Source organism: Tachyglossus aculeatus, chromosome X2, assembly GCF_015852505.1.
Source record: "Tachyglossus aculeatus isolate mTacAcu1 chromosome X2, mTacAcu1.pri, whole genome shotgun sequence".
In the NCBI taxonomy this organism is placed as follows: Eukaryota; Metazoa; Chordata; class Mammalia; order Monotremata; family Tachyglossidae; genus Tachyglossus; species Tachyglossus aculeatus.
The window spans coordinates 2,942,872-2,963,163 of record NC_052100.1 but is presented as its reverse complement, the minus strand read 5'-3'; the positions used below and the strand labels follow the sequence as shown (position 1 = coordinate 2,963,163).

Genomic DNA, 20,292 nt, shown 5'->3' with positions numbered 1-20,292 from the left:
ATGACCGTGAAAGGTTAATGAGACCCTGGGAAGTGATGGATTACACAGTCACCCGGGAAACGGGATAATTGATCTTCATTTCCCCTCAGGGCGGATCGAGGGGAAATGGTTTTCCTCTAGACCTCTCCGGTTTTTTTTTTGTTGTGGTATTTGTTAAGCGTGTTCTATATGCCAGGCACTGTACTAAGCGCTGGGATAGATCATCATCATCATCATCAATCGTATTTATTGAGCGCTTACTATGTGCAGAGCACTGTACTAAGCGCTTGGGAAGTACAAATTGGCAATATATAGAGACAGTCCCTACCCAACAGTGGGCTCACAGTCTAAAAGGGGAGACAGAGAACAAAACCAAACATACTAACAAAATAAAATCAATAGAATAGATATGTACAAGTAAAATAGAGATATAGATATAAGCTATAGATATATTAGATATAAGCTAATCGGGTTGGACGCTGTCCCTGTCCCACATGAGGCTCACAGTCTTCATCCCCCTTTCACGGATGAGGAAGCTGAGTCCCAGAGAAGTGAAGTAACTTGCTCAAGGCCTCACAGCAAAAAAGTGGCGGAGTCGGGATTGGGATCCATGTCCTCCGGTTGCCAGGCCTGGGCTCTTTCTACTAGGCCACACGCTGCTCCGTGTTGTAATAGTCAGGTGGACTGGTTAGAGTGTTTACTGAACGCCCACTGAATGTAACACCAAGCACGTGGGAAAGTACCCCGGAGAGGGGAGACGGCATTCCCACCCACCCCCTTTTTCCTCTCCTCCTCCCCATCCCCCCTTTCCTACCTCCTTCCCCTCCCCACAGCACTTGTATATATATTTGTACAGATTTACTACTCTGTTTATTTTACTTGTACATATTTACTCTTCTATTTATTTTGTTAATGACGTGCCTATAGCTTTAGTTCTATTTGTTCTGACGACTTTGACACCTGTCTCCACGTTTTGTTTTGTTGTCTGTCTCCCCCTTCTAGACTGTGAGCCCGCTGTTGGGTAGGGACCGTCTCTATATGTTGCCGACTTGGACTTCCCAAGCGCTTAGTACAGTGCTCTGCACACAGTAAGCGCTCAGTAAATACAATTGAATGAGTTAACCCCCTGGGATAGGGAGATAGGGGATGAGATAGGGGATGAGATACCCCTCGCCCCCGCCCCCCAGGTCCCTTGAGACGCTGTGCAGGTCCCTTGAGAGAAGCAGTTGTGGCTCAGTGGAAAGAGCCCGGGCTTTGGAGTCAGAGGTCATGGGTTCAAATTCCGGTTCCACCACTTGTCAGCTGTGTGACTTTGGGCAAGTTACTTGACTTCTCTGTGCCTCAGTTCCCTCATCTGTAAAATGGGGATTAAATCTGTGAGCCCCACGTGGGACAACCTAATCACTTTGTATCCTCCCCAGCGCTTAGAACAGTGCTTTGCACATAGTAAGCGCTTAATAAATGCCATCATTATTATTATTATTATTGAGACAGCCTTGGGACAACCTGATCACCTTGTAACCTCCCCAGCGCTTAGAACAGTGCGTTGCACATAGTAAGCGCTTAATAAATGCAATTATTATTATTATTGAGACCCTCCCAAGCAGGGGATGTCGGATGTTGTGCTGTTCGACCTCTCCACTTGAGTGAGGGTGGGATGTCTGGCTTCGGGAGTCCCGTGGGAAGCCCCCCACCCTGGAATGAACTGACCGTTGAGGGGGCGTGAGAAGGGGGCATGCCTGAACCGAGGTTAAAGGCCTTTCTGCTGTATTTCAGATGGAATTCACACCCTCACATGTGCTCTGATGCTCCTCAACACGGACCTGCATGGCCACGTGAGTGGGGGCGGGTGGTGGGGGCTTGTCTGCGACAGCGGGCGGAGCAGGGGATGGAATTGGGGAGGGGGGAAGGATGGAGCAAGGAGAAAAGGGGAAGCGCTGTTGGGTGGGGGGACTTCGGAGTCTGAGCCCTAATCTGGGAGAGAGGTAGCAGCGTGGCCTAGTGGAACGAGCCCGGGCCTGGGACCCCAACGACCCGGGTTCTAATCCTGGCTCCGCTACTTGTCTGCAGTGAGACCTTGAGCAAGTCATTTCACTTCCCTGGGCCTCAGTTGCCTCATGGGGATTAAAACTGTGAGCCCCATGTGGGGCAGGGACTGTGTCAACCTGATTTGCTTATATCCACCCCAGCATTTAGCACAGTGCCTCACACACAGTAAGCGCTTTAACAAATACCCCAATTGCTATTATCATTATTATCATTATTATTTATTGAGCTCCTATTGAGTACGGGGCGCTGTGCACTCTGAGAAGTGCAGCAGAAGCCCAGAAGACACATTCTTTGCCCATAATGGGCAATCCCGGCTCTGCCAATTGTCAGCTGTGTGACTTTGGGCGAGGCACTTAACTTCTTTTTTGACTCAGTTCCCTCATCTGTAAAATGGGGATGAAGACTGTGAGCCCCACGTGGGACAACCTTGTATCCCCCCAGTGCTTAGAACAGTGCTTTGCACATAGCACTTTACAAATACCATCATTATTATTATTATTAAAATGGGAGACAGACAGAAATATTAAATACGCACATATGATTCAAGTGGTGAGGATGGCCTTAAATTCTTACTACTATTACTACTACTAATAATAATAATTGTGCTCTAGTACTACTACTACTACTACTAGTAGTAGTAAATGTGGTATTTAAGCACATATAGTGTGTCAAGCACTGTACTAAGCCCTGGGGGAGACACAGGATAATCAGGTCGGACATAGTCCTTGGAGATACTGGGGAGAAAGAATGGGCAGGATTTGGTAATAGACCTTTTTCCTCCCTCCTTCCTCCTCCACATCCTCTTGCCTGCTTCATGCCCTGTCTCTGTACTGGTGGCTGGCAAACCTTTCCTGGGGTCTCAGGGCATCGTTAGCCTCCCAGCTCTGAGGGGCTACCCCACAGCCCCCTTATAGCTGTTACCCACAGTAATCTTTCCTGCTCCATCCCCTCTCCTTCTCTCCCTCCCCTGGGTCCTTGACCCCCATCTCTGAGGAGAGCCGGGCCCTGCTCCAGTCTTGTCCCAGCACCAGGTTTGCTAGGTGACTCGGGGCCAGTCCCTAAGCCTCTCTGAGCCTCAGTTTGCCCATCTGTAAAGTGGAGAGAATCATTCCACTGTGCCCCCTTGAGGGCCATTGTGAGAATCGAGGAGATGATTTCTAGCCCAGACGGTTCTGGGGCTCAGTTTCTGGGTCTCCTCGCATCCGCCCGGAACCCCCCACGGGTGTGGTTGTGCTGGGGATGGGTGGGGGGATCTCCTTTCGCTCACCTCCCCCGCCTCATGAATCTCTCCTTTTTTCCTTCTGCTCCTGGACCCCATCTTCCCGCCTTTTTCTCCTTTCCTAGGTGGTAAGTGCTGCTGTTTGTGTGTGTTTGTGTGAAAGAGAGATACATTCCCTATCATCGGCTGTGTATGTGTGTCTGTCTGGTTCTGACCACACCTGAATCTACCCCATGACTCCCAATTTCCCCCTGCCCCTCTTCCTGCTCTCCCACCCCTCCATCCTCCCCCTTTTCCCTCTCCTCCCCACCTCTCCTCCCTTCTCCTGCTCTCCCACCCTTCCATCCTCCCCCACTCCTCCCACTCTCCTCCCCTCTTCTTCTCACCCCTCATCCATTCTTCTCCTCTCCCCTCTTCCCCCCACTGCCCTTTCTCTCACTCTCCCCACCTGCCCAGCTCCATCATGGGGAGGTGGTGGGAGTTTCTGGAGATCATTGATGGGAAAGTAACTGGCACATAGATTCTGGGTGTTGTTATTTTGTTGTTGTTGTTGTTGTGACTGTGAAGGCCCAGAACCTGGGCAGCCAGCAGCCTGTGTAACCACCCCGGGCATGTGGAAGTCCAAGCCCCCCTCCCAGCCCAAACTGGACCTAGGCAGAACTGGTTCTTGTGGTTCCAGGCCCAGCTGAGTCAGATTCCCGGCTTCAGCCTGCCCATGGCCCCCGAGGGGCTTTCCCTCCCTGCCCCTCCTCCAGGCTGGCTTCCATGCTGGGGGCAGGAAGGGGAAGGAAGGAAGGGCAGGAGTGATTATCTCAGGGTTTCCCTTTTTCATCCGGTCTTTCCCCATTGCAGGTGGGGCTTGGCTATGCCATCTCTCTCTCTGCATGTCTCTGACTCCTTTCTCTCTTGGTGGCTCTGCCTTTTATTTCTCTGTGTCTGCGAGGGGGTCTGCAGGTGAGGTGGGGTGGGGGGCAGCAGGTGGGGTGGGGCTCCATGAGGAGGAGAGCCTGGAGGGAGAGGTGTTCCCTGTATTGTGCTTAGTACACGCTCTGAATATAGTAAGCACTGAAAAAATAACATTAATTGATTGAGTGGTTCCAGTCATGACCGAGAGAAATGCCTCTGGGAGATTCCCTCCTGGCCAACCAGGGCCAATATTCATCTCTGCCGTCTCCCTCCTTCTCTCACCCTCACCGTGGGGGGCTGAGATGCCCCTGGAGTGCCCCCCAGCCCCTTCCCACCCTCTCACCCCTCTGGCTTTCAGAACATCGGGAAGAAAATGTCATGCCAGCAGTTCATCGCCAACCTGGACAGACTCAACAATGGGCAGGACTTCGCCAAGGACTTGCTGAAGGTACCTCTGAGGGCTGTCCCCAAAGCCCCCCAAGATCCCAGCTCTCCCCACCCCCCACTGCCAGGGGCTAGAGGAGACCCTGGAACCTGAGGGCTGGCCAAGGGAGACAGCAGGGAAAAGAGATGACTGGACTCTTAGTTCCCGGCTCTGCCACCTGCCCACCTTGGGTCTCGGTTTTCTCATCTGAAAAATGAGAAAAACACCTGTCTCTCCCTACTCTCTCTCAGGGACGTTGTGAGCACAAAGGGAAATAAGTAGGACGGATAGACAAGCTCAAGGGACCACCCCGTAGCAGTAGCATTTATCAAAGAGGAAGATACGGTCGAGTCAAGCCAGGATCCAACCACCTAGACCAGCAGGACATCCGTGCTAAGAGGGATGTGGGATGGGCAGATGTGGGAAACGCGGTGGAATAAAAACCGACGAGATTGAGCGGGAGAGTTGAAAGCGTGAGCGACTGAGGATAATTCCAGGCTTTCAGGCTTCAGAAATGGAGGGCGGCAGTGGTGTCAACCGTGATGGGAAAGTTAGGCGGAAGGGAAGGTTTGGTAGGGAAGACGACGAGGAGATGTGGGGAAATCGTGTGTGAGTTTTAATAATAATAATAATAATTTTGGTATTTGTTAAGCGCTTACTATGTGCCAAGCACTGTTCTAAGTGCCGTTAGGCAACTCACCAGTGCCGTCTCCTCCCCTTTCAGACTCTCTACCACTCCATCAAGAACGAGAAGTTGGAATGGGCAATGTGAGTACCCTCCTGGGGCCCCAGGTTGTGTCCAGCCTTCCCCCAGGTGGGGCACGGGGAGGGTCGTATCTCCACCCCTGGGCTTTTGAGGCTCTGATGTGTGGTGGGAAGAGAGCACTGTGGGCTGTCTTCCACTGTGATAGAGAGAGAGAGAGAGCACTGTGATCTTTTAGACTGTGAGCCCACTGTTGGGTAGGGACTGTCTCTATATGTTGCCATCTTGTACTTCCCAAACACTTAGTACAGTGCTCTGCACACAGTAAGTGCTCCATAAATACGATTGATTGATTGATTGATTGATTGATTGATCAGCTTGTAGTGCAGGCTGGCCCTTTCCCAGCCTGTGCCCTGGCCCAGGGATGCCTGCTGGTAGCCAGGTCCTCAGGCCTGCGAGTGGCTTCCAGTCCAATCAACCGGTCAGTGGTATTTATTGAGTGCTTACTGTGTGTGGAGCACTGTACTAAGTGCTTGGGAGAGGACAGTTCAGGAGAGTTGGTAGACCCGTTCCCTGCCTCCAGCTCCCCAGTTCTCTAGATTTCCTGCCCGGCTGGGCTGCAGGGCAGGGAATCTGCTCCCTCCTTCCCCTCTCCACCTCTGTTAATAATAATAATAATAATAATGGTGACATTTATTAAGCGCTTACTATGTGCAAAGCACTGTTCTAAATGCTGGGGACGTTACAAGGTGATCAGGTTGTCCCACGGGGGGGCTCACAGTTTTAATCCCCATTTTACAGATGAGGGAACTGAGGCCCAGAGAAGTGAAGTGACTTGCCCAAAGTCACACAGCTGACAATTGGCGGAGCCGGGGTTTGAACCCATGACCTCTGACTCCTCTCCCCCTCTGAGCCCCTTCCTTCCTCTCCCCCTCGTCCCCCTCTCCATCCCCCCATCTTACCTCCTTCCCTTCCCCACAGCACCTGTATATATGTATACATGGTTGCACATATTTATTACTCTATTTATTTATTTATTTTACTTGTACATTTCTATCCTATTTATTTTATTTTGTTGGTATGTTTGGTTTTGTTCTCTGTCTCCCCCTTTTAGACTGTGAGCCCACTGTTGGGTAGGGACTGTCTCTATGTGTTGCCAATTTGTACTTCCCAAGCGCTTAGTACAGTGCTGCACATAGTAAGCTCTCAGTAAATACGATTGATTGATTGATTGATTGATTGATTGACTCCAAAGCCCGGGCTCTTTCCACTGAGCCACGCTGCTTCCCTGTTCCTCCCTCCTTTCTCTCCCCACCTCCCCCATTCGTTCATTCAATTGTATTTATTGAGTATTTACTGTGTGCAGAGCACTGTACTAACTCTTTGGGAGAGTACAGTGTAACAATTCATACTTTTCTTGCTCTATCCCCTTATGTTCTCCCAGCCCTCCTCTTCCTCCTTCTCTCCCCTCTCCCCCATCCCTCCTTCTCCTGCCTTCTCCCAGCCCTGGGGCAAAAAAACCTCCCTAGCCTAGGGAGTTTTGCTGCTAGCTTTGCTGCTAGCCTCCTCCGAGCCCCTTCCTGGGGCATCTCAACTCCTCCCCTCAGCCCCCTCCCCTCCTCCGGCTGCCTGCTCCAGCCCTTTCCCCCCCTAGTCCTGGCTAGGGATATAGTGGGAACTTGACCCTCCCAATCCGGGAGGGACAGAGCAGGTCAAACCCCAGAGTCGGGGGCGGTGGGGGGATGAGGGAAGATGGGGCCAGCTGTTGCCATGCCTCGGCTCCCACTTGACGCCGTCTCTGTCCCCCAGCGACGAGGACGAGCTGAGGAAGTCGCTGTCGGAGCTGGTGGACGATCAGTTCGGAGCTGGGGCCAAGAAGGTCACGCGCATCGTGGACAGGGGGAACCCCTTTCTGAACGTCCCCCAGGCCCTGGGCGCCACCACCTACAAGCACGGCGTCCTCACCCGGAAGACCCACGCCGACATGGACGGCAAGAGGAGTGAGTCTGGCCCCGGGGTGGGAGTCCCGCCGCCGCCAGAAACGGAGTTCAGGAAGGAGCCTGGCCACCTCTCTCCTGGGACCGCTGGAGGGGCCTAGGAAAGGGCCATTACCCAGAATGGTTTGCCCAGAGACGGGGGGATGGAGGACCTGACCTTCGAAGGTCCCTGAGGTTCGGTCTTCAGGGTTTTCCAGGGATCCGACAGCCCCTGCCCTCAAGGAACTTAGCGTCTAAGGGGGTAGAAAAAGTCCAAAATTCTCATTTGCCGCGATACAAAATAGGGAAAGTTAGGAGCTCATTCTGGCCCAGGCCAAGGGAGGGGAAAGAGCGGGGTTGGGGGGCTGCTTGTGAGGCAGAGGCAAGGAAAGACCCTCAATAACCTCCCCATCATCCCCCTCCAGCACCCAGGGGCAGGCGAGGCTGGAAGAAGTTTTATGCTGTGCTCAAGGGAACTGTGCTCTATTTACAGAAGGTAAACTCCCCCCCGTCCTTCCGTCCGTCCATCCATCACTCAGCCAACCCCTCAATCAATCCGGTCTATTTCCTGAGCTGTGTGCAGACCACTGCACTGAGCACTGGGAGAGTACAAGAGAGTTAGTAATAATAATAATAATAATGATGGCATTTCATTCATTCATTCATTCATTCTTCAATCATATGTATTGAGCGCTTGCTGTGTGCAGAGCTTGGGAAGTACAAGTTGGCAACATATTGAGACGGTCCCTACCCAACAAGGGGCTCACAGTCTAGAAGGGGGAGACATTTGTTAAACGCTTACTCTGTGCGAAGCACTGTTCTAAGCGCTGGGGTGGATACAGGGTGATCAGGTTGTCCCACGTGGGGCTCCCAGTTTTAATCCCCATTTTACAGATGATGTACCTGAGGCACAGAGAAGTTGTGACTTGTCCAAAGTCACACAGCTAAGTAGACACGATCCCTGTCCTCAAGGACAAGGATCTTTAGTGGGTGTGTGTGGAGGGGAGATAGGGTGGGGATATAAGGGTAATCAGGGAAGGCTTCCTGGAGGAGATGGGCTTTCAGAAGGGACTTGATAGTAGGGGCCTAGGCTCCAGGGAATGAGTCCCTTTGCTCCTGAAAGAGATAATATGGGGTTGCCCTGCCCAACCCCTAGGACGGTTTAACCCCCCTGGGAACTTCCAGTGGAGTTGGCCCCTGTGCCCTCTGCCTCCTTTAGCCTGATTGGCTGGAGGGAGGGCAAGGACAGGGGCCAGTCAGTCTATCAGTCATATTTATGGAGCGCTCACTGTGTGCGGAGCACTGTACTAAGCGCTTGGGAGAGTACAACAGAACAGTAGACACATTCCCTGCCCACAAAGAGCTTCCAGTCTAGAGGGGTTTGGAATCTTTGACTAAAGCCTGTCCTCCCAACCCGTGCAGGATGAGTACAAAGCCGACAAGGACCTGTCGGAAGCCGACCTGAAAAACGCCATCCGCGTCCACCACGCGCTGGCTACCAGGGCCTCGGACTACAGCAAGAAGTCCAACGTGCTCAAGCTGAAGACGGCCGACTGGCGGGTCTTCCTTTTCCAAGCCCCGTGAGTCACCCGCTGCCCCCTTCCCCAGCCTGGAGTCCGGACGAGGCGGGGGGGCGGGAGCGGGGCAGGGCGGGGGTGGCCAGCTTGCCCGGGGAAAGGGTGCCAGGGCCCCCAGGATGGGCCGGAGAGACTGGACGAGTTAAGGCTCTGAAGCCGGACGTGCACTGGGTGAGGGGGCAGGATTCTAGGTCACACAAACTGGAAGAGGGCAGGCTTTCCCAAACCCACCTGCCCTGGGCAAGGGGCACCCAAAAAGCCAGGATGTTGGCTGGCCCTTTGAGGGGGGTGGGAAGGGTCCATTTTGGGCCACTGGAGGAAGAGTCAGAGGTGTTGGATGGTCTGTGCTGGGTCCCTGGGGGAGAGTCGGGTGTGTTAGATGGTCCAACTCTAACTGTGAGGGTGGGTGGGTCTCACAGGGGTCAGGAAGATGACGAGGCCGAGGGGAGAATTTCCCCCAGGGCGTCTGAGGGACACTCGGGGCCCAGGATCAACCCTCAAACCGAGTTGTTTCCTATAATCCAAGTTCTCCAACAGCCCCAGGTTCTCACCAGGTCCTCCCAGTCCAAGGGGGAAGAGACACCAAGTTCCTCTTTTCCACTTGCGGAAACCGGGACCAGGGTCAGAGATGAGCGGGGTGGTGGTTAGGTGGAGACATGGCCCCTGGGCAGAGAAAGATCTATCTGAAGATGCAGAGGAGAGGGAAGGCTGGTTGGGGCAGGCATATCCTAGGGGCAGGGAGGATCCGGGTTTGTAGTAAGAATAATTGTGGTATTTAAGTACTTATGATGTGCCAGGCACTGTACTAAGCACCGAGATGGTTTCAAACAAATCGGATTGGACGCAGTCCCTGTCCCACGTGGGGCGCACTGTCTCAATCCCCGTTTTACGGATGAGGGAACTGAGGCCCAGAGAAGTGAAGCGACTTGCCCAAGGTCACACAGCAGACAAGTGGCGGAGAGCCGGGGCTGGCTTCTGGTAGTTGAAGGTCCACCAGGGAGTGACCTGAGACTTCCCCGACTCTGATGGGAGGGGCCCCCCATTTCCGGGCTTGAGCTCCCTCGCACCCCCGCCAGATAGTCCAGCAGGTTGCCGTCCCTCAGTGGTTCAGGCAGTTTCCTCGCCGACCCCAGCTTCACGTGGGTCAGCTCGAGGGCGAGGAGCGGGAGGAAGGGAGGGGCGGGAAGACCCGAAAAAGGACCCCAGGTAGATTCCGTCCGTCGGCCCTCCTCCCCGGCCGTTCCCACCCCCACCAGGAGCAGGGAAGAAATGCTGTCCTGGATCCTGAGAATCAACCTGGTGGCAGCTATTTTCTCCGCCCCCGCCTTCCCCGCCGCCATCTGCTCCATGAAGAAGTTCTGTCGGCCTCTGCTACCCTCCTCCACCACTCGGCTGTGCCAGGTAAGGGCCGGGCGCGGGGCCTCCGGAGGCGCCCGCTTCTCCCTGTCGTCCCTCGCCCCCCCATCCCATAACAATAATAATAATAATGGCATGTGTTAAGCGCTTACTATGTGCAAAGCACTGTTCTAAGCGCTGATAATAATAATGATGATGGCATTTGCTAAGCGCTTACTATGTGCAAAGCACCGTTCTAAGCCCTGGGGAGGTAACAAGGTGATCAGGTTGCCCCACGGGGGGCCTCACAGTCTTAACTCCCATTTTACAGATTGAGGCCCAGAGAAGTGAAGTGACTTGCCCAAAGTCACCCAGCTGACAATTGGCGGAGTCGGATTTGAACCCATGACTTCTGACTCCAAAGCCCGGGCTCTTACCACTGAGCCACGCTGCTTCTCACTATACCCCTCTGACTCTACCACTCACCCAGCCCAAGTCATTCATCCATCCATCCTTCAGCGCTTAGAACAGTGCCTTGCACATAGTAAGCGCTTAATAAATGCCATTATTATCATTATCAGTACTACTTACTACGTGCCATCTAGCTTACTAGACGTGGCTAGCAGCGTGGCTCAGTGGAAAGAGCCCGGGCTTTGGAGTCAGAGTTCGTGGGTTCAAATCCCGGCTCCGCCAGTTGTCAGCTGTGTGACTTTGGGCAAGTCACTTCACTTCCCTGGGCCTCGGTTACCTCATCTGGAAAATGGGGATTAAGACTGTGAGCCCCACGTGGGACAACCTGATCACCTTGTAACCTCCCCAGCGCTTAGAACAGTGCTTTGCACATAGTAAGCGCTTAATAAATGCCATCATTATTATTGTTATTATTGTCTATGTACAGAGCACTGTATTAAGCACTTGGGAGAGAACAGGGCAGTCGTTTTTTTGTTTTTTTAAAAATGGTATTTTTTAAGTGCTTACTATGTGCCAGGCACTGGGGTGGCTAAAAGCAAATCGGGGTGGACACGGTCTCTGTCCCACAAAGGGCTCACTGTCTTAATCCCCGTTTTGCAGATGAGGTAACAGGCAAAGTGAAGTGACTTGCCCAGGGTCACACAGCAGACAAGCGGGAATTAGAACCCAAGGCCTCCAACCCAAGCCCGGGCTCTGTCCACTAGACCACACTGCTTTTGTATCTTAAAGCCCAAGGTCGGTAATCTCTGCTCGATACAGAGGGGAAGGGGCAACCATTGAAGGCTTTTGAGAAATTGGCAGCAGAGGGAGTTGGCCTGAAATATGATGGAAGGAATGAATGAACCTCATGTGAGACATTGACTGTGTCTACACTGCTTAGCTTGCATCTAGCCCAGCGCTCAGAACAGTGCCTGGCACACAGCGCTTAACAAATAACAAAAAAAAAGAAAGAAAGACACAATCCCTGCCCTCGCTGAGGTAACGTGAGATGGACATTAATATAAATAAATAATTTATAGATATGCATGTAAGTATGCATATATCATATATGGCCCGGAGTTGGAGAGGCTGATGCAGGAGTCAAGGTGGGCTATGGTTTCAGCTGGGTAGCTATTTAGATGGAGAGGATGGGGCAGATCCAGGAACTGTTGTGGGGGAAGAACCAACAGGTTGTGGAGAGGGAGATAATGGCCAAGACAAGGGGCTTGAGAGATGGAGAAGGTGGTGGTGGGGTCAAGAGATGGGAGAATTAGTGGACGCGTCAGCCCCTTAAGGGCAGGGATTGTGTCTCCTCACTCAATTGGACTCTCCCAAATGCTCATTACGCTGCTGCACTCACAGTAGACTGTAAGATCCTTAAGGGCAGGCAGCGTGTCTACTACTCTAGTGTGCTCTCCCAAGCACTCAGGACCGTGCTCTGCACACAGTAGACCTTAAAGTAACCGTGAGGTCAAGGGATCATGTCTACTAACTTGATTGCACTCTCCCAAGTGCTTAGTACGGTGCTTTGCATGCCATAGTCGCTCAGTAAGTTCCACTGACTGATGGTTTGATTGAGAAGACTTGGAGGGAAGGCAAAGAGTTCTGCTTTGGTCATGTTGAGCTGGAGGGGCAACAGGCCACACATTCAGCCCCCTGCCACCAGCTCGGACTCCTTCGTGTGCCGACCGTGACCCCGCGGAGGCGGCTTGAGGTTTGAGGTTCAGGCCAGGGTCACCCCGGGAGTCCCCGGGCTCGAGGACCAGGGCAGGGGTCTCCGCGATGGACCGGGCCCGGGGCGAACCCGGAGAATGGGCGCAGCGGCCAGCTCAGGGGAGAACCCGGCCCGCCCTCCCCGGGCACGGGGGACCTGGCGTGGACCCGTGCCCGCTCCTCCACACAGGACGAGCAACTGCGGTCCCACGAGAACAAGATGAGGCAGATCACGGAAGAGCTGGCCGAGCACAGCTTGAACCCGGCCAAGAAGAGCACCAAATCCAAGGAGGCGGAGGAGGCCCGATTGAAGGAGCACTATCTCACTTTCGAGGTGGGGCCCCTCACGGGGAGCGGGCAGGGCTGGGGGGTGGGGAGGGGGACCGCTTTCCCCCCGGCGCCTTGCTGCATCCAGAGGAGGCTCGGCCTCTTCCCTGTCCCGGCAGGCCTCGGTCTATCCACCTGCGCAGTGGGGAGAGTCTCTGGAGTCCGGCCCTAGCCTGAGCCTCCAGGGGCAAGCAGGGAGGGGGGGTCAAGGCCGAGAGGCTGATGGGAATCAGCGGTTACTCTGTGCTGAGCACTGAGGGCGGTGCAAGATCATCCCTCAGTCCCTGTCACCTCTAGGGTTCATCGTCTTGGAGGGAGAGCAGGAATCTCATCCCCTTTTTTCATAGGAAGGAAACTGAGGCCCAGAAAAGTTATGCTGTTCATTCATTGTCGTATTTATTGAGCACTTACTGTGTGCAGAGCACTGTACTAAGAGCTTGGGAAGTACAATTTGGCAACATATAGAGACGGTCCCTACCCAACAGTGGGCTCACAGTCTATAATGCTGTCATAACAACCAGTATTTAAGTGCTTAGTGTGCCCAAGCACTGTACTAAGCACCTGGGAGTGCTTAGAACGGTGCTTTGCACATAGTAAGTGCTTAATAAATGCCATTATTATTATTATATGAGCTAAGCAGGTGCGAGACACAGTCCGTGTCTCACTTGGGGCTCACCAGCCTAAGTCGGAGGGAGGACGGGTATCGAATCCCCACTTTACAGATGCAGAAACTGACTTGCCCAGGGTCACCCAGCAGACAAGTGATAGAACCGAGACTGGAAGACGACTTGGAGAAGCAGCGTGGCTCAGTGGAAAGAGCCCGGGCTTTGCAGTCAGGGGTCATGGGGTCAAACCCCGGCTCGGCCAATCGTCAGCTATGTGACTCTGGGCAAGTCACTTAACTTCTCTGTGCCTCGGTGAGCTCATCTGTGAAATGGGGATGAAGACTGTGAGCCCCACCGAGGGGCAACCTGATTACCTTGTAACCGCCCCAGCGCTTAGAACAGTGCTTTGCACATAGTAAGCGCTTAATAAATGCCATCGTTATTATTATTAGAACCCAGGTCTCCCGGCTCCCAGCTGTGGGCTCTTCCCACTCGGCCTAGTTGCCTCCCTTCTTTTTGGACAGCCGCGGCAGCCCCCGAGCTAGCCAAATCGTGGAGGGGCTCACTCCCTGGAGCCTTAGGGGCGTGCGCCCGAGCGGTCAGCCCCCGGTCCCCCGTCCGCCCCAACCTGTCCGGCGGCGCCCCCTGATCCCCCCTGACCCCCCACCCCGCTCCACCCCCCCCCAGAAAAGCCGCTACGAGACGTACATCCGGCTCCTGTGCGTGAAGATGAGGGTCGGGAGCGACGACCTGGAGCGAATCGAGGCCGGGCTGGGCATGGCCGACGTGGACGACTCCTCGCTGCGCAAGACCCACTCCAGCCCGGCCCTAAGCCAGGCCCACGGCCCCGCCGCTGCCGCCAGGAACGTGCCCAGATCCTAGCGAGGCCCGCGGCCGGCGGGGCGACCCCGCCCTCGCCGGGAGCCCCCCGCCACCGCCGGCTCAGCGTCCCCCCAGCGCTCTTCAGAAAACACTCCACACGTGCATGCAATAAGAACTGCTGGGGCGACGGGGGGTGGGGTGGGGGGACTCCCCGCCCCAAATCCACTGGGCCACCCACCCCTCTGAGACAAAGAGCAGCAGCAGGTCTGCGGATTTCTCCCCCCCACCGCCCACCCACCGACCCCAGCAGACAGGACGGGACCCCCCTACCTCCAGCTGCTAATGATGGGTAAAAAAACCTGGACCAGTAGGAGCCCCCCTACCCTGCTCCTTTCCCTGAGAAGGGGGTGACGAGAGCGTTAGGCTCCTGCCAAGGACCCAGTGGGGGTGGGCAGGGGGCAGCTAGGGACCCTGGTGAGACCCTGCAGGCGGGCTACTCGGGCCAACGGCCCCCTCCCCATTTTATAACCTGACCCACTGTGGTTGCTGTGGCTACCACGTGCTTTTTTTTTTTTCTGTTAAATGCTGTCTAAATAAATAGGAAGTGCAATCAAAGAATGGCTGGAACAGGTGTGTTGGAAATTGCCTATATATTAAGAGGGACAAACGACTTCTTACTCATGGGGGCAGGGGGAGGAGATGGGGGGGTGGTATAACCCTGAATCGCCCCCCAGACCGGAGAATCGGCACCACAACTGCCCCCCGAACCCCCAATTTCAACCAGAAATGATGATGTGCCCTCAAACACATCAGGTTAGCACTCTCTAAAGTGGTGCATGCTGGGAGAGAGGGATAAAATTTGCATATCAAAGGACGCCATTATGAATTTCCCATTTGGGGGTCACCGAAGGGGTCAATGGGGTCACCGATAGTTCAAAAGGTCAATTGGGATTTTTTTTGGTCTCTGTGTGAGACAAACAGCGATTTTGGGGATCACCGAAAGGTCACAGAGAGTTCACATTTGAGGTCATGTGAAGGTCAATGGGTTCACGGAGAGGTCAATGGGGTCACCGAGAGTTCAAAGGTTATTTAAGGTCAATTCAGATTTTTTTTTTTTCTCCCTGTGAAACAGCGATTTCAGGAATCGCCGAAAGGTCACAGAGAGTTCAAATTTGAGGTCATTTGAAGGTCAATGGGTTCACGGAGAGGTCAATGGGTTCACGGAGAGGTCAATGGGGTCACCGAGAGTTCAAAAGGTTATTTAAGGTCAATTTGGATTTTTTTTTTCCTCCGTGAGAAACAGCGATTTCAAGACTCGCCGAAAGGTCACCGAGAGTTCAAATTTGAGGTCATTTGAAGGTCAATGGGTTCACGGAGAGGTCAATGGGTTCACGGAGAGGTCAATGGGGTCACCGAGAGGTCAAAAGGTTATTTAAGGTCAATTTGGATTTTTTGTTCTCTGTGAGATTTCAGGAGCTGCCGAAAGGTCATAGAGAGTTCACGTTTGAGGTCATGTGAAGGTCAATGGGTTCACGGAGAGGTCAATGGGTTCACGGAGAGGTCAATGGGGTCACCGAGAGTTCAAAAGGTTATTTAAGGTCAATTTTGATATTTTTTTTTTCTCTGTGAGAAAAATAGAGGTTTTTGGGGATCGATGAGGGGTTATAGAGAGCTCACATTTGGGGTCATGGAGGGGGGTCAATGCATTCATAGAGAGTTCACTGAGTCAGAGAGAGTTCAAGAAGTTTATTAGAGGTATTTTTGGACCATTTATGCTATGTAAAATCAGATTTACACAGTAATTTCAGGGAAAACAGAGAGGTCCCAGAGTTCACAGGTGGAAGTCCTAAAGGAAACAGTGGGTTTCTGGAGACCCTAGAGGGGGTCACCAAGGTGGGGGGGCAATTCCGGATCGGGTTGTAGGGCAGTTATCTTAAACATGGGCCACTAGTTCCCGTCCCATCGTTGATTCCCAGCCTTCTCTCCATGCCCCCCTTCTCCAGGGAGCCCCCCAATTTTCAGGGAGCCCCCCCGAAGTGCCCCCCGTTGTGTTGTTGAAGGGAAAATAGATCCCAGGTTGAGACCTTGGTGCTCATCTATCTGTTCGACCTGCCCCCTCCTCCCTGGGCCTGTCTGTGCTCCCCCAGACCCGCCTCTTCCCTTTGACTGTGTTCCCCCCCGGACTATCGCTCCCCGAGAACTGCAGTTCTGCCCGGCTTTCCCAATCAGTGGCAGTGGCAGCAGCTGAGGATGGTTTAGCGGCCTCGCCAAGTCTCCCGGCCCCTCCCTTTCCCTGCAGGTTGGGGGAGGAGCACCTTGGCCCTTGATTACGTGAGGGCTGGGCCTCCTACGCAGGGGCAGGGGAAGGAGGGGCTGGCCGGCCTCCGGCGGGGCGGGGGGGGGTCTCCTAAGCGGCTGCTGTCGGTCCCCCCACTCACCGGCTGAATCACAGCGGGGTGTGGAGGTCTAGACGGAAGGAAGAGCCGTGTTGGGCGGTGGTGGTGGTGTTCCCATCCGGGGACCCGGTTGAACGGGCCACAGCTGGCCTGGTTGCCGGGACGGGGCCAGCGGCAGAGGTGTCCACTTCTCATTGAGCACTGGAGGCCCCAGGCACTGAGCATCGAGTGGCGCGGAGGCACTGGGGGGGCAAATTAGGGACAGAAAGAGGCAAGGGGGAGAGCAAAAGGGGGGAATTGGGAGAGTAAAAAAGAGGGGAAACCGAGTTAGAAGACACATGCCTTTTAGACTGTGAGCCCACTGTTGGGTAGGGACTGTCTCTATGTGTTGCCAATTTGTACTTCCCAAGCGCTTAGTACAGTGCTCTGCACATAGTAAGCGCTCAATAAATACGATTGATTGATGCCACCAATTCTAGTTATCTACATCCTAGATCTGCAAAGAAAATGCCCTCCAGAACACCCTGACGTTTCCTAACTGCCTCCCCCCCCCCCCCCAGTTTCACAAAGCAGTTGATAAGAGAGGTTTACATTGCCTAACTGCCTCCCCCCCCGCCAGTTTCAAGTTTAACTGATGAGAGGTAGCAGACCGGGGGTTGGGGGGGGGGGGGAAGCTGCAGGAAGGAGTTAAATCATTATTATCAAGTGCCGCCGTAGTGCTCCGCACACAGTAAGCGCTCAATAAAGACGAATGAATGAACGAACGACTGAGTCGTTTCCGATTCATAGGGGTTAAAAGTCTGGAATAATTCCGGGTTAAAGCCACTCACGCACACACACCAGTCATGCCACCAGGCGCCGGCACAAACGCCGGCTGGCCACAAGGCGACGCCACTGAGGCGCTCGCAAAAACGCTAGCAAGGCCACTAGGCGGCGCCACTAGGCGCTCGAACACACTTACGCCAGGCAACCACCAGGCGGCGCCTCTAAGCGGCGCTCGCTCATATGCCGGCTGGGCCACAAGGAGGCGCCACTGAGGCGCTCCCAAAAACGCCAGCCATGCCACTAGGCGGCGCCAATAGGCGCTCGAACACACTTACGCCAGCCAACCACTAGGCGGAGCCACTAAGCGGCTCTCGCTCATACGCCGGCTGGGCCACAAGGCGGCGCCACTGAGGCGCTCGCAAAAACTCCAGCCAAGCCACTAGGCGGCGCCACTAGGCGCTCGAACACACTTATGCCAGCCAACCACTAGGCGGCGCCACTAAGCGGCGCTCGCTCATACGCCGGCCGGACCACTAGGCGGCGCCATTAGGTACCCGCAAAAACGCCAGCCAGGCCACTAGGCGGCGCCACTATAATAATAATAATAATAATAATGATGGCATTTGCTAAGCGCTTACTATGTGCAAAGCACTGTTCTAAGCGCTGGGGAGGTAACAAGGTGATCAGGTTGTCCCACGGGGGGCTCACAGTCTTAATTCTCATTTTACAGATTGGGGCACAGAGAAGTGAAGTGACTTGCCCAAATCAATCAATCGTATTTACTGAGCGCTTACTGTGTGCAGAGCACTGTGCTAAGCGCTTGGGAAGTACAAGTTGGCAACAAGTCAACCAGCTGACAATTGGCGGAGCCGGGATTTGAACCCATGACTTCCAAAGCCCGGGCTCTTACCACAGAGCCACGGTGCTTCTCACTGAGCCACTAGGCGCTCGAACACACTTACGCCAGCCAGCCACTAGGCGGCGCCACCAAGCGGCGCCACCAGGCGGCGCCACCAAGCGGCGCCACCAGGCGGCGCCACCAGGCGGCGCCACCGGGGTTGGGGGTGGGTGCTCCGGGGGTCTCAGGGGCTCCAGGGTCCGTCCAACCCCGGGCTCGCTCCAACTGCAGACAGTTTCCACTTGTCAATCAATCAATTAATCGTATTTATTGAGCGCCTACCGTGTGCAGAGCACTGTACTAAGCGCTTGGAAACTCCAAGTTGGCAACATATGGAGACAGTCCCTACCCAACAGTGGGCTCACAGTCTAAAGGACTTGTCGCCTGCAAGGAGGCAGAAACAAGCCACTGACCCTATAGACAGACACACACTAATAATACTAATAATGGCATTTGCTAAGCGCTTACTATGTGCCAAGCACTGTTCTAAGCCCTGGGGTAGATACAAGGTATTCAGGTTGTCCCACGTGGAGCTCACAGTCTTAATCCCCATATGACAGATGAGGTCACTGAGGCACAGAGAAGTGACGTGACTTGCCCAAAGTCACACAGCTTTTAGACTGTGAGCCCACTGTTGGGTAGGGACTGTCTCTAGATGTTGCCAATTTGTACTTCCCAAGCGCTTAGTACAGTGCTCTGCACACAGTAAGCGCTCAATAACTACGATTGATTGATTGATAAGTGGCTGCGTGGGAAAGTCACGTCACTTCTCTGTGCCTCAGTTACCTCATCTGTAAAATGGGGATTAAAACTGTGAGCCCCCGGGGGGGGGGGGACAATCTAATAATAATAATGATGATGGTATTTGTTAAGCGCTTACTATGTGCAAAGAACTGTTCTAGGCACTGGGCGGATACAAGGTGAGCAGGTTGTCCCACGTGAGGCTCACAATCTTAATCCCCATTTTACAGATGAGGTAATTGAGGCCCAGAGAAGTGAAGCGACTCACCCAAAGTCACACAGCTGACAATTGGTGGAGTCTGGATTTGAACCCATGACATCTGACTCCAAAGCCCAGGCTCTTTCCGCTGAGCCACGCTGATCATCTTGTAACCTCCCCAACGCTTAGAACAGTACTTTGCACATAGTAAGTGCTTAACAAATGCCGTTATTATTATTATTATTATTATTATTATCATTATTATTATTATTAGAACCCACGACCTCTGACTCCCAAGCCCGGGCTCTTCCCACTAAGCGACGCTGCAGTGAAGTGACTTGGCTAAAGTCCGTGCTCTTGCCACTAAACCATGCCACTTCAGTGTAATAGTAATAATAATAATAATGGCATTTATTAAGCGCTTACTATGTGCAAAGCACTGTTCTAAGTGCTGGGGGAGATACAATAATAATAATAATGATGGCATTTATTAAGCGCTTACTATGTGCAAAGCAGTGTTCTAAGTGCTGGGGGAGATACAATAATAATAATAATGATGGCATTTATTAAGCACTTACTATGTGCAAAGCACTGTTCTAAGTGCTGTGGGAGATACAATAATAATAATAATGATGATGGCATTTATTAAGCGCTTACTATTGCAAAGCACTGTTCTAAGTGCTGGGGGAGATACAATAATAATAATAATTACGGCATTTATTAAGCGCTTACTATGTGCAAAGCACTGTCATAAGTGCTGGGGGAGATACAATAATAATAATAGTGATGGCATTTAGTAAGCGCTTACTATACGCAAAGCACTGTTCTAAGTGCTGGGGGAGATACAATAATAATAATAATGACGGCATTTATTAAGCGCTTACTATGTGCAAAGCACTAAGTGCTGTGGGAGATACAATAATAATAATGATGATGGCATTTATTAAGCGCTTACTATGTGCAAAGCACTGTCCTAAGTGCTGGGGGAGATACAATAACAATAATAATTACGGCATTTATTAAGCGCTTACTATGTGCAAAGCACTGTCATAAATGCTGGGGGAGATAAAATAATAATAATAATGATGGCATTTATTAAGCGCTTACTATATGCAAAGCACTGTTCTAAGTGCTGGGTGAGATACAATAATAATAATGATGGCATTTATTAAGCACTATGTGCAAAGCACTGTTCTAAGTGCTGGGGG

The 20,292-nt window shown here is 53.1% G+C and overlaps 1 protein-coding gene across 4 annotated transcripts in view; it reads left to right on the top strand.

Annotated features, from left to right (window-relative positions):
- Positions 1–14,686, top strand: part of PSD2 (pleckstrin and Sec7 domain containing 2) — a 49,106-nt gene extending 34,420 nt beyond the window's left edge. For 3 of the 4 annotated variants that reach the window (XM_038771030.1, XM_038771029.1, XM_038771028.1), the window contains 9 exons: positions 1,756–1,816; positions 4,511–4,601; positions 5,302–5,345; positions 7,090–7,280; positions 7,682–7,752; positions 8,679–8,836; positions 10,090–10,234; positions 12,522–12,665; positions 13,951–14,686. In XM_038771030.1, coding sequence (XP_038626958.1) covers positions 1,756–1,816; positions 4,511–4,601; positions 5,302–5,345; positions 7,090–7,280; positions 7,682–7,752; positions 8,679–8,836; positions 10,090–10,234; positions 12,522–12,665; positions 13,951–14,145 — 1,100 coding nt within the window. In that variant the 3' untranslated portion in view covers positions 14,146–14,686. The remainder of the gene's footprint in view (positions 1–1,755; positions 1,817–4,510; positions 4,602–5,301; positions 5,346–7,089; positions 7,281–7,681; positions 7,753–8,678; positions 8,837–10,089; positions 10,235–12,521; positions 12,666–13,950) is intronic. The other variant, XM_038771031.1, reaches the window with a different exon arrangement.
- The last annotated feature ends 5,606 nt before the right edge of the window (positions 14,687–20,292 follow it).